The 14,033-nt window shown below is 47.6% G+C and overlaps 1 protein-coding gene across 1 annotated transcript in view; it reads right to left on the bottom strand.

Moving 5' to 3' along the window:
- The window catches only part of CLCN4 (chloride voltage-gated channel 4), a 186,897-nt gene that overhangs the window by 28,970 nt on the left and 143,894 nt on the right, over positions 1 to 14,033 (bottom strand). Inside the window, exons 11-12 of the mRNA XM_063955548.1 lie at positions 2,760 to 2,946; positions 235 to 633 (exon numbers count right to left, since the gene is read on the bottom strand). Of these exons, the coding sequence (XP_063811618.1) occupies positions 235 to 633; positions 2,760 to 2,946 (586 nt within the window). The remainder of the gene's footprint in view (positions 1 to 234; positions 634 to 2,759; positions 2,947 to 14,033) is intronic.

Here is a 14,033-nt window from a genome sequence, read left to right as displayed (position 1 = left end):
GTTATCAGGAAAATAAACAGACATAAAAGTCGAAGGGGGAGATGTATCAACTTTCTAAAGAGAACAGGTGTAGAAATTGCCCATAGCGACCAATCATCTTCTAGATATTTTTATAGTGCGTACTTGATAAATAACAGCTACAAACTGATTGGTGGAGATGGACAACTTTTCAACTTGTCCTTTTTAAGGTAACATCTTCCCCGTAAAACCCAGTGGTCAAGTTCTACAACTTACTTATGGCAATGATAAGTTCTCTCCTTTGGGCAAAGCCAATTAGACGTTCTGAGTCTCTGGATACCACAACAGGGAAACCATTATAATCTGTGTCTTTGATTAGAGTCTCCACATCTTCTACTGTCATGTTGTCCTGTGTAAGAACAGAGAGAGGTGGCTCGCCACGCCGTGGCCTCATGACGTCCGTTGCCAGTGTTCTGTGGGTGAACTCATCCTTTACATCAAGAAATGGGTAGCCATTTAAATGGATGTGTGCTTCATATATTCCTTCTTTTCCAAATGCATCAGCTACCCATTTACTTGTTACTGCAGCTGCCATCAGTGGTACAATGTACTCTAGTCCACCCGTCAACTCAAACATGATAACAACCAAGGAAACAGTCATCCTAGTAACACCACCTATAAATGAAAGCATTATATTTTACTATATAAAGCAGACTTTGTGCTCTGCATTAAGTAAACATGGTCTTGAATATTATATGATTTATAATGCAGAACTAGCAAAGCTGGCTACGCACCTTGAATACTTACTGTGGTTGTTCTATACCAAGTCAGTCTGATGTCTGCAAGTGTATATCATAATACCAGCAATCTAGAGCAAAATGTACGTGACGTTTTAATAATTTATGGTGTAAAATGGCAATAACCGCGATCTGATCGTTTTAAGATGTTCACTATAGGTGTCATGTAAGTCGCAGTACCAGTACTGTGTCGTACTCAGTATACTGATATTAATTGCAGGGGCATTTTTCTTTTTTTTCTTTTACATTTTCTGGAGTTATCTTTTCATGCATGGTCAAGGAGCATGAAGTTTATGAAAAATCGAAGAGTGCAGACTTACTATACGCCAATGAAATAAGCTAAGTTATCAGGATGGCATATTTACATTAACATATTGATGTGTCAGAAAATGCTTCTAATGCTTAGAATATCAGTTTTGCTGTTTGGGGCTCATTCATTTATTTTATATCTTTTTTTACCATTTGCGATATTCAATTTACATTTTTGTTGCTACATTCAGCACAGCTAACTGGGGAAGCCTCAGTATGATGAGTCCTTGCTTGGAGAGTGATAAAACGGAGAGAGATAAAGGGGTGTATTCAATATCTGTTGGAAACTGCCGTCTTGTGGGAAAGACGGCAGTTTCCGACAGGTTTAGGTCGGAAGCGGTTCCGACCGATTCAATGCCGTGCCATTTTTTCCGACAAGTCGGGAATTCCCTACTTGTTGGAAACCACGTGGATTGTCAGATTAGCCGCGGATCCACGTGTTCCGCGGCCAAATCCAACAGGTTTTGGCCCAGGTTCCAACAATGATAATTCGACTTTTTTTAATGAGACAGGGGAGTGGGACACGTCGAGGAGTGGGGACGGGTGAGTAGCAGCTGTGCAGCAGGGAGGACCCGCCTGCTGGACGGACGTGACAGCACAGGGCTCATTTGAGCGGTGTCTGCCTCCCCAGGTACAGTTGTCGAGAGCAGCCAAATCCGACAGTCAGGTTTGGCCGCTCTTATTGAATAATGACCTGTCGGATCCTATCCGTCAGAAAGGATCCGACAGGTATTGAATACGGCCCAAAGTATCAGCCAGTCAGCTCCTAACTGCCATGTCACAGGCTGTGTTTAAAAAAATGACAGGAGCTGATTGGCTGATACTTTTTCTCTCTCCATTTTCTCACTCACCAAACAATGATGCATCTTTCCCGTTGCATCCTGATTCTTGTTCGTCTGTGCAGTACTTTCAGCTTGTAAAACCATGTTCTGCATACACTGGACGTTCAACATCATACTTTTAGGAGATGATCTTCGGAGAAGTTGTGTTTTTAATGCCAAACTGGGCATGGATGTTGAGTACCAGTAAATGCCCATGGTCATCTACTACCCTTTAACAGATTGAGGAGTCATAAAAGAGTGATAAATGGTAGAAACGTGCACTTACTGTAATTAATGTACTCTAATAATCCAAAAATATCCTAGCGTGCTTGTTCTATGTAAGATGGCTCCTTTCAGTTTCAAAATGGGAAATCAATCTATTAAAATACACATAACCAAGTTCACAGCAATCATCTTTACTTTTATATTATATTATGGTTGAAATACAACACTTCATGCCATTTTAAAAAGTGACTTTGTATATAAATTAATTGGGGAACTGTCTTCTATAAAGGCCTGACTCCTTAATTTAAAAGTCATTGACAAATAGCCATTCTTATCACTCTGCTTTCCTGTTTTTTTTGTAAGAACTGAAACACGGTTAACTGTTAGGACTGCAACGCAAAATGAACATTTAAACTATATATTTCAGCAGTATGCCCGCAGGAAGTAGCCACAATGGTTTGCCTTTGTATTTTATTATCTAATGACATGTGGTGGAGGAGGAGCAGTTCTAGTGTATGCAAGCTGTCCACCATAATGGTAGTACGTATAATACCCATTTAACTATTTAAATGCAGAAGTGTGATTCTAAAACTGCTGTTATTTAAATGAACTTTAACCAATTTAAGTACTATATTGTACATTACTGCACCTAGGCAAGCTGCAGCTCCCACCATGGCGTACAGCCCTGGGGTAACACAATCTGCCCCAGGTCTACACCAGCTGCTGAAGATGATCCAGTCATGGTGGTGATAAGCCAGTTGTTCTACTCCAACTCCAACTATACGACCAGCAATAGCGCCAACTGCTATACTAGGAATGAATAAGCCAGATGGGATCTACAAAAGACAAAAATAATGCAGTCATCTGCTTTGGTACAATACAAAATGTAAACTAATATTTGTTAGTTTGGAGCAATCTTGAAACTGGTATAAACAATTATATTATACACATATATATAACTTTGAGATAATACACATTTACAGTAATACTTAAAAAAGCTGGTGTTATCGCTAGAGATGAGCGGGTTCGGTTCCTCGGAATCCGAACCCCCCCGAACTTCACCCATTTTACACGGGTCCGAGGCAGACTCAGATCCTCCCGCCTTGCTCGGTTAACCCAAGCGCGCCCGAACGTCATCATCCCGCTGTCGTATTCTCGCAAGATTCGTATTCTATATAAGGAGCCGCGCGTCGCTGCCATTTTCACTCGTGCATTGGAGATGATAGGGAGAGGACGTGTGCAGCATTCTCTCAGTTGTGTTCAGTGTGCTGCAAATATCTGTGCTCAGTGTGCTGCAAATATCTGTGCTCAGTGTGCTTGCAAATATCTGTGCTCAGTGTGCTGCAAATATCTACGTTCTCTGCCTGAAAAACGCTCCATATCTGTGCTGCATTGTAGTATATAGTAGGAGGACAGTGCAGAATTTTGCTGACCAGTGACCACCAGTATTATATCAGTACGGTACAGTAGTCCACTGCTCTACCTACCTCTGTGTCGTCAACAGGGCCAGCTCCAGGCCTACTAGCACCCTGAGCGACAAAATGTAAAAGCGCCCCCCAACCCCTATGCGCGCGCGCTTCGGGGAAAGTGGGCGTGGCCTCCTGGGAAAGTGGGTGTGGTCTCGTAACTTCATATTATTAAACTATAAATAAATATATTTTTTCACACCCCCTCTATGCACACAATTAGCAGCCTTATGCAGAACAGCCACAGTAGTGTTGCTTACACACAATGTCTCCAGTGTAGTGCCAGCTACACATGACATGCCCCGCAGCAGTGCCAGCAACACATGACATGCCCCGCAGCAGTGCCAGCAACACATGACATGCCCCGCAGCAGTGCCAGCTACACGACATGCCCCGCAGCAGTGCCAGCTACACATGACATGCCCCACAACAGTGCCAGCTACACACAATAGGCCCCCCAGCAGTGCCAGCTACACATGATAGTGTTCACGTTTTAGAGCAGGGTGCTGATCACAAGGAGGGCACATTTTTAAGTAAGGAGAGCAAAATGATGTACATACTGTAATGCTTGGTGCTCCTCCACCCACATGCGGAAGCAGGGACAGGGCGCGCCGAAGGTGCGCAGCAAAAATTTAGGGGCGTTGCTTCGTGGGGAAGGTGCATGACCACAGAATAGTGGCAATTCGCATTACACCACATAGTAGTGCAGCTAATACACATTGCACCAGGTAGAACCTCCTATACACTTTGCGCCAGGCAGAGCACGTTAGACACTTTGCGCCAGGCAGAGCACGTTAGACACTTTGCGCCAGACAGAGCACATTAGACACTTTGCGCCAGGCAGAGCACATTAGACACTTTGCGCCAGGCAGCGCACGTTAGACACATTGCCTAGCCACAGACGCCTAGTAGATACACTACATGATATGCCCCCCAGCAGTGCCAGCTACATGTGACATGCCCCCCAGCAGTGCCAGCTACACGTGACATGCCCCCCAGCAGTGCCAGATACATAAATGGCCACACAGTGCAGATATGCCCCCAGTGCCAGATACATAAATGCCCCCACAATGCCAGATACATAAGTGCCCCCACAGTGCCAGATGCATCAATGACCCCACAGTGCCAGATAAATCAGTGACCCCACAGTGCCAGATACATAAATGCCCCCAGTGCCACAAAACATAAATGCCCCCACAGTGCCAGATAAATAAATGCCCGCCGTGCCACAAAACATAAAAGCCCCCACAGTTCAGATATGCCCCCACAGTGCCAGAAACATAAATGCCCCCACAGTGCAGATATGCCCCCACAGTGCCAGAAACATAAATGCCCCCACAGTGCAGATATGCCCCCACAGTGCCAGAAACATAAATGCCCCCACAGTGCAGATATGCCCCCACAGTGCCAGAAACATAATGCCCCCACAGTGCAGATATGCCCCCACAGTGCCAGATACATAATGCCCCCACAGTGCAGATATGCCCCCACAGTGCCAGAAACATAAATGCCCCCACAGTGCAGATATGCCCTCACAGTGCCAGAAACATAAATGCCCCCACAGTGCCAGAAACATAATGCCCCCACAGTGCAGATATGCCCTTACAGTGCCAGAAACATAAATGCCCCACAGTGCAGATATGCCCCCACAGTGCCAGAAACATAAATGCCCCCACAGTGCAGATATGCCCCCACAGTGCCAGAAACATAATGCCCCCACAGTGCAGATATGCCCCCACAGTGCCAGAAACATAATGCCCCCACAGTACAGATATGCCCCCACAGTGCCAGAAACATAATGCCCCCACAGTGCAGATATGCCCCCACAGTGCCAGAAACATAATGCCCCCACAGTGCAGATATGCCCCCACAGTGCCAGAAACATAAACGACCCCACAGTGCCAGATTTTAACTTACATGTCACTGACACTGCGGTGCTGGGAGTCGGGAGGGGGGAGTACTGCTGTGGGCGCGGGCGGGTGGGCGGACGGATGAACGATTCTGTCTGCGCGCTATGCGCGCTGCGCGGCGCCGGCGTCTAACGTCAGACGCCACACAGCGCGCTGCATAGCGCGCACACAAGCGGCCGGGACACACAGATTGAAGGCTGGCTCCAGGCAGGAATATGGCGGCCGCAGCGTGCGGCGCCCTATAAGAGTGGCGCCCCGCGCGGCCGCTCTAGTCGAACATGCCTGGAGCCGACCCTGGTCGTCAAGTATACTATCCATCCATACCTGTGGTGCATTTAAGTTTTGCGCAGTAGTAGGAGGACAGTGCATAATTTTGCTGACCACCAGTAGAGAATATATAGCAGTACGGTACAGTAGTCCACTGCTCTACCTACCTCTGTGTCGTCAAGAATACTATCCATCCATACCTGTGGTGCATTTTAGTTGTTGTGCGCAGTAGTAGGAGGACAGTGCATAATTTTGCTGACCACCAGTATATAATATATAGCAGTACGGTACAGTAGTCCACTGCTCTACCTACCTCTGTGTCGTCAAGTATACTATCCATCCATACCTGTGGTGCATTTTAGTTGTTGTGCGCAGTAGTAGGAGGACAGTGCATAATTTTGCTGACCACCAGTATATAATATATAGCAGTACGGTACAGTAGGCCATTGCTATTGATATATTACTGGCATATAATTCCACACATTAAAAAATGGAGAACAAAAATGTGGAGGGTAAAATAGGGAAAGATCAAGATCCACTTCCACCTCATGCTGAAGCTGCTGCCACTAGTCATGGCCGAGACGTTGAAATGCCATCAACGTCGTCTGCCAAGGCGGATGCCCAATGTCATAGTAGAGAGCATGTAAAATCCAAAAAACAAAAGTTCAGTAAAATGACCCAAAAATCAAAATTAAAAGCGTCTGATGAGAAGCGTAAACTTGCCAATATGCCATTTACGACACGAAGTGGCAAGGAACGGCTGAGGCCCTGGCCTATGTTCATGGCTAGTGGTTCAGATTCACATGAGGATGGAAGCACTCATCCTCTCGTTAGAAAACTGCAGTGCCACTCCTAGATGGGCCAGGTGTTTGTGTCGGCCACTTGGGTCACTTAGCTTAGCCACACAGCTACTTCATTGCACCTCTTTTTTTCTTTGCATCATGTGCTGTTTGGGGACTATTTTTTAAATCTGCCATCCTGTCTGACACTGCAGTGCCACTCCTAGATGGGCCAGGTGTTTGTGTTGGCCACTTGGGTCGCTTAGCTTAGCCACACAGCTACCTCATTGCACCTCTTTTTTTTCTTTGCATCATGTGCTGTTTGGGGACTATTTTTTAAATCTGCCATCGTGTCTGACACTGCAGTGCCACTCCTAGATGGGCCAGGTGTTTGTGTCGGCCACTTGGGTCGCTTAGCTTAGTCACACAGCGACCTTGGTGCACCTCTTTTTTTCTTTGCATCATGTGCTGTTTGGGGACTATTTTTTAAATCTGCCATCCTGTCTGACACTGCAGTGCCACTCCTAGATGGGCCAGGTGTTTGTGTCGGCCACTTGGGTCACTTAGCTTAGTCACACAGCGACCTTGGTGCACCTCTTTTTTCTTTGCATCATGTGCTGTTTGGGGACTATTTTTTGAAGTGCCATCCTGTCTGACACTGCAGTGCCACTCCTAGATGGGCCAGGTGTTTGTGTCGGCCACTTGGGTCGCTTAGCTTAGTCATTCAGCGACCTTGGTGCAAATTTTGGGACTAAAAATAATATTGTGAGGTGTGAGGTGTTCAGAATAGACTGGAAATGAGTGGAAATTATGGTTATTGAGGTTAATAATACTATGGGATCAAAATTACCCCCAAATTCTATGATTTAAGCTGTTTTTGAGGGTTTTTTGTAAAAAAATACCCAAATCTAAAACACACCCGAATCCGACAAAAAAATTTCAGGGAGGTTTTGCCAAAACGCGTCCGAATCCAAAACACGGCCGCGGAACCGAATCCAAAACCAAAACACAAAACCCGAAAAATGTCCGGTGCACATCACTAGTTATCGCCCATGTTACTTTTAGGGGTGGTATTCAGTATACCGGCTGTTGGGATCCCGGCGCACAGTATACCAGCGCTGGAATCCCGACAACCGGCATTCCGACACCTTTTCTCCCTCTTGGGGGTCCACGACCCCCATGGAGGGAGAAAATATAGCGTGGCGCGCGCAGCGAGCCCGCAAGTGGCTCATTTGCACTCGCCCCACTGTCGGCAAGCCAGCCATCGGGATCCCGGCGCCGGTACGCTGGCCGCCGGCAACTCATACCACACCCACTTTCAGAACAGAAAATTTAAAAGGGTGTAAGTGGTATCTTATGGGTCCATGGCACTTGGCTTATTAGCAGAGCACTCACATGCTGCCAACCATTGAGACATAAAGGGGAATTTAGTGCACTAAGATGTGCATCGGACATCACCGTGTGCACTTAACCGTCTATTATGGGACACAAATGTTGCTAATTTTATCATACAGATAGAGTGCGGATTAATATATCAACAATGTATAGGTCAACACTCAATAGGTCAACATGCATTAGGTTGAAAGGTACAAAAGGTAGATAGTGCTCAAGGTCAACAGCTTCAAAAGGCAGACATAAAAATGGTTGACACAAAAATGGTCAACACATTGTTTCTCTAACGTCCTAAGTGGATGCTGGGGACTCCGTAAGGACCATGGGGAATAGCGGCTCCGCAGGAGACTGGGCACATCTAAAGAAAGCTTTAGGACTATCTGGTGTGCACTGGCTCCTCCCCCCATGACCCTCCTCCAAGCCTCAGTTAGATCTCTGTGCCCGAACGAGAAGGGTGCACACTAGGGGCTCTCCTGAGCTTCTTAGTGAAAGTTTTAGTTTAGGTTTTTTATTTTCAGTGAGACCTGCTGGCAACAGGCTCACTGCATCGAGGGACTAAGGGGAGAAGAAGCGAACTCACCTGCGTGCAGAGTGGATTGGGCTTCTTAGGCTACTGGACATTAGCTCCAGAGGGACGATCACAGGCCCAGCTTGGATGGGTCCCAGAGCCGCGCCGCCGGCCCCCTTACAGAGCCAGAAGGCAGAAGAGGTCCGGAAAATCGGCGGCAGAAGACGTCCTGTCTTCAACAAGGTAGCGCACAGCACTGCAGCTGTGCGCCATTGCTCTCAGCACACTTCACACTTCGGTCACTGAGGGTGCAGGGCGCTGGGTGGGGGCGCCCTGAGACGCAATAAAAACACCTTGGATGGCAAAAAAATGCATCACATATAGCTCCTGGGCTATATGGATGCATTTAACCCCTGCCAAAATACATAGAAAAACGGGGGATAAGGCCGCCGATAAAGGGGCGGAGCCTATCTCCTCAGCACACTGGCGCCATTTTCCCTCACAGCTCCGTTGGAGGGAAGCTCCCTGTCTCTCCCCTGCAGTCACTACACTACAGAAAGGGTTAAAAAAAGAGAGGGGGGCACTAATTAGGCGCAGTATTAACTATACAGCAGCTATAAGGGGAAAAACACTTATATAAGGTTATCCCTGTATATATATATAGTGCTCTGGTGTGTGCTGGCAAACTCTCCCTCTGTCTCCCCAAAGGGCTAGTGGGGTCCTGTCCTCTATCAGAGCATTCCCTGTGTGTGTGCTGTATGTCGGTACTTTTGTGTCGACATGTATGAGGAGAAAAATGATGTGGAGACGGAGCAGATTGCCTGTAATAGTGATGTCACCCCCTAGGGGGTCGACACCTGTGTGGATGAACTGTTGAAAGGAATTACGTGACAGTGTCAGCTCTGTATAAAAGACAGTGGTTGACATGAGACAGCCGGCTACTCAGCTTGTGCCTGTCCAGACGTCTCATAGGCCGTCAGGGGCTCTAAAGCGCCCGTTACCTCAGATGGCAGATATAGACGCCGACACGGATACTGACTCCAGTGTCGACGGTGAAGAGACGAATGTGACTTCCAGTAGGGCCACACGTTACATGATTGAGGCAATGAAAAATGTTTTACACATTTCTGATAATACGAGTACCACCAAAAAAGGGGTATTATGTTCGGTGAGGAAAAACTACCTGTAGTTTTCCTGAATCTGAGAAATTAAATGAGGTGTGTGTGATGATGCGTGGGTTTCCCCCGATAACAACTGATAATTTCTAAATGTTATTGGCATTATATCCTTTCCCGCCAGAGGTTAGGGTGCGTTGGGAAACACCCCCTAGGGTGGATAAAGCGCTCACACGCTTGTAAGGGCTCTACCTTCGCCTGAGATGGCCGCCCTTAAGGATCCTGCTGATAGAAAGCAGGAGGGTATCCTAAAAGGTATTTACACACATACTGGTGTTATACTGCGACCAGCAATCGCCTCAGCCTGGATGTGCAGTGCTGGGTTGACGTGGTCGGATTCCCTGACTGAAAATATTGATACCCTAGATAGGGACAGTATATTTTTGCCTATAGAGCATTTAAAAGATGCATTTCTATATATGCGTGATGCACAGCGGAATAATTGCCGACTGGCATCAAGTCTAAACGCGTTGTCCATTTCTACCAGTAGAGAGTTATGGACACGTCAGTGGTCAGGTGATGCGTATTCCAAACGGCATTTGGAAGTATTGCTTTATTAAGAGGAGTTATTTGGGGTCGGTCTTTCAGACCTGGTGGCCACGGCAACAGCTGGGAATTCCACGTTTGTACCCCAGGTCGCCTCTCAACATGAGAAGACGCCGTATTATCAGGCGCAGTCTTTTCGTGGACAAGCGGGCAAAAGGTTCCTCATTTCTGCCCCGTGACAGAGGGAGAGGAAAAAGGCTGCAGAAATCAGCCAGTTCCCAGGAACAGAAACCCTCTCCCGCCTCTGCCAAGCCCTCAGTATACGCTGGGGCTTTACAAGCAGAATCAGGCACGGTGGGGGGCCCGTCTCAATGAATTTCAGCGCGCAGTGGGCTCACTCGCAAGTAGACCCCTGGATCCTTCAGGTGATATCTCAGGGGTACAAATTAGAATTCGAGACGTCTCCCCCTCGCCGTTTCCTAAAGTCGGCTTTACCGATGTCTCCTTCTGACAGGGAGACAGTTTTGGAAGCCATTCACAAGCTGTATTCCCAGCAGGTGATAATCAAGATACCCCTCCTGCAACAGGGAACGGGGTATTATTCCACACTGTTGTGGTACCGAAGCCAGACGGCTCGGTGAGACCGATTCTAAATCTAAAATCTTTGAACACTTACATACAGAGGTTCAAATTCAAGATTGAGTCACTCAGAGCAGTGATTGCGAACCTGGAAGAAGGGGACTACATGATGTCTCGGGACATCAAGGATGCTTACCTTCATGTCAATAATTTACCCTTCTCACCAAGGGTACCTCAGGTTTATGGTACAGAACTGTCACTATCAGTTCAGACGCTGCCGTATGGATGGTCCACGGCACCCCGGGTCTTTACCAAGGTAATGGCCGAAGTAATGATATTCCTTCGAAGGAAGTGAATTTTAGTTATCCCTTACTTGGTCAATTCCCTGATAAGGGTAAGATCCAGGGAACAGTTGGAGGTCGGTGGAGCACTATCTCAGGTAGTGTTGCGGCAGCACGATTGGATTCTCAATATTCCAAAATCGCACCTGGTTCCGACGACGTGTCTTCTGTTCCTAGGGATGATCCTGGACACAGTCCAGAAAAAGGTGTTTCTCCCGGAGGAGAAAGCCAGGGAGTTATCCGAGCTAGTCAGGAACCTCCTAAAACGGAGCCAAGTCTCAGTGCATCAATGCACAAGGGTTCTGAGTAAAATGGTGGCTTCCTACGAAGCAATCCCATTCGGCAGATTCCACGCAAGAACTTTCCAGTGGGACCTGCTGGACAATTGGTCCGGGTCGCATCTTCAGATGCATCAGCGGATAACCCTGTCACCAAGGACAAGGGTGTCCCTCCTGTGGTGGTTGCAGAGTGCTCATCTCCTAGAGGGCCGCAGATTAGGCATTCAGGACTGGGTCCTGGTGACCACGGATGCCAGCCTGCGAGGCTGGGGAGCAGTCACACAGGGAAGGAATATCCAGGGCTTATGGTCAAGCCTGGAGACATCACTTCACATAAATATCCTGAAGCTAAGGGACATTTACAATGCTCTAAGCTTAGCAAGACCTCTGCTTCAAGGTCAGCCGGTGTTGATCCAGTCGGACAACATCACGGCAGTCACCCACGTAAACAGACAGGGTGGCACAAGAAGCAGGAGGGCAATGGCAGAAGCTGCAAGGATTCTTCGCTGGGCGGAAAATCATGTGATAGCACTGTCAGCAGTATTCATTCCGGGAGTGGACAACTGGGAAGCAGACTTCCTCAGCACTACCTCCACCCCGGGAGAGTGGGGACTTCACCCAGAAGTCTTCCACATGATTAAAAACTCGACAGGTATTGCGCCAGGTCCAGGGACCCTCAGGCAATAAGCTGTAGACGCTCTGGTAACACAGTGGGTGTACCAGTCAGGGTATGTGTTCCCTCCTCTGCCTCTCATACCCAAGGTACTGAGATTGATAAGATGGAGAGGAGTAAACACTATATTCGTGGTTCCGGATTGGCCAAGAAGGACTTGGTAACCGGAACTTCAAGAGATGCTCACGGAGGATCCGTGGCCTCTACCTCTAAGAAGGGACCTGCTCCAGCAAGGACCCTGTCTGTTCCAAGACTTACCGCGGCTGCGTTTGACGGCATGGCGGTTGAACGCCGGATCCTGAAGGAAAAAAGGCATTCCGGATGAAGTCATCCCTATCCTGATCAAAGCCAGGAAGGATGTAACCGCAAAAACATTATTACCGCAATTGGCGAAAATATGTTGCGTGGTGCGAGGCCAGTAAGGCCCGACGGAGGAAATTCAACTGGGTCGATTCCTACATTTCCTGCAAACAGGAGTGTCTATGGGCCTGAAATTGGGGTCCATTAAGGTTCAAATTTCGGCCCTGTCAATTTTCTTCCAAAAAAGAACTAGCTTCAGTCCCTGAAGTTCAGACGTTGTAAAAGGGGTACTGCATATACAGCCTCCTTTTGTGCCTCCAGTGGCACTTTGGGATCTCAATGTAGTTTTGGGTTCCAAAAGTCACATTGGTTTGAACCATTTAAATCTGTGGAGTTAAAATATCTCACATGAAAAGTGGTCATGCTGTTGGCCCTGGCCTGGGCCAGGCGCGTGTCAGAATTGGCGGCTTTATCCTGAAAAAGCCCTTATCTGATTTTCCATTCGGACAGGGCGGAATTGAGGACTCGTCCTCAGTTTCCCCCCAAGGTGGTTTCAGCGTTTCACCTGAACCAACCTATTTGTGGTGCCTGCGGCTACTAGGGACTTGGAGGCCTCCAAGTTGCTAGACGTTGTCAGTGCCCTGAAAATATATGTTTCCAGGACGGCTGGAGTCAGGAAATCTGCCTCGCTGTTTATCCTGTATGCACCCAACAAGCTGGGTGCTCCTGCTTCTAAGCAGACTATTGCTCGTTGGATTTGTAGTACAATTCAGCTTGCACATTCTGTGGCAGGCCTGCCACAGCCAAAAATCTGTAAATGCCCACTCCACAAGGAAGGTGGGCTCATCTTGGGCGGCTGCCCGAGGGGTCTCGGCTTTACAACTTTGCAGAGCAGCTACTTGGTCAGGAGCAAATACGTTTGTAAAATTCTACAAAATTGATATCCTGGCTGAGGAGGACCTGGAGTTCTCTCATTTGGTGCTGCAGAGTCATCCGCACTCTCCCGCCCGTTTGGGAGCTTTGGTATAATCCCCATGGTCCTTACGGAGTCCCCAGCATCCACTTAGGACGTTAGAGAAAATAAGAATTTACTTACCGATAATTCTATTTCTCATAGTCCGTAGTGGATGCTGGGCGCCCATCCCAAGTGCGGATTGTCTGCAATACTTGTACATAGTTATTGTTACAAAAATCGGGTTATTATTGTTGTGAGCCATCTTTCAGAGGCTCCTCTCTTATCATGCTGTTAACTGGGTTCAGATCACAGGTTATACGGTGTGATTGGTGTGGCTGGTATGAGTCTTACCCGGGATTCAAAATCCTTCCTTATTGTGTACGCTCGTCCGGGCACAGTATCCTAACTGAGGCTTGGAGGAGGGTCATGGGGGGAGGAGCCAGTGCACACCAGATAGTCCTAAAGCTTTCTTTAGATGTGCCCAGTCTCCTGCGGAGCCGCTATTCCCCATGGTCCTTACGGAGTCCCCAGCATCCACTACGGACTATGAGAAATAGAATTATCGGTAAGTAAATTCTTATTTTTTTTTATATATTATAACCCAAATCTAACCCTAACCAAGGGCGTAGCTACCATAGGTGCAGGTAGTGCAGCTGCTATGGTGCCCAGAGCTGAGAGGGGCCCGCCTTCCCTGTCGAAGTTACATGTGTTATATGCATTTTTCACAATTGTGTGGTACGTAGGGGTCCTTCAAACTTTTTTCTTGGGTCTTGCGATATATCTAGGTATGCCCCTGGACCTGCTCATTGTAGTG

Source organism: Pseudophryne corroboree, chromosome 2 (assembly GCF_028390025.1).
Source record: "Pseudophryne corroboree isolate aPseCor3 chromosome 2, aPseCor3.hap2, whole genome shotgun sequence".
Classification (NCBI taxonomy): Eukaryota; Metazoa; Chordata; class Amphibia; order Anura; family Myobatrachidae; genus Pseudophryne; species Pseudophryne corroboree.
This window is presented reverse-complemented; position numbering and strand designations above follow the sequence as displayed.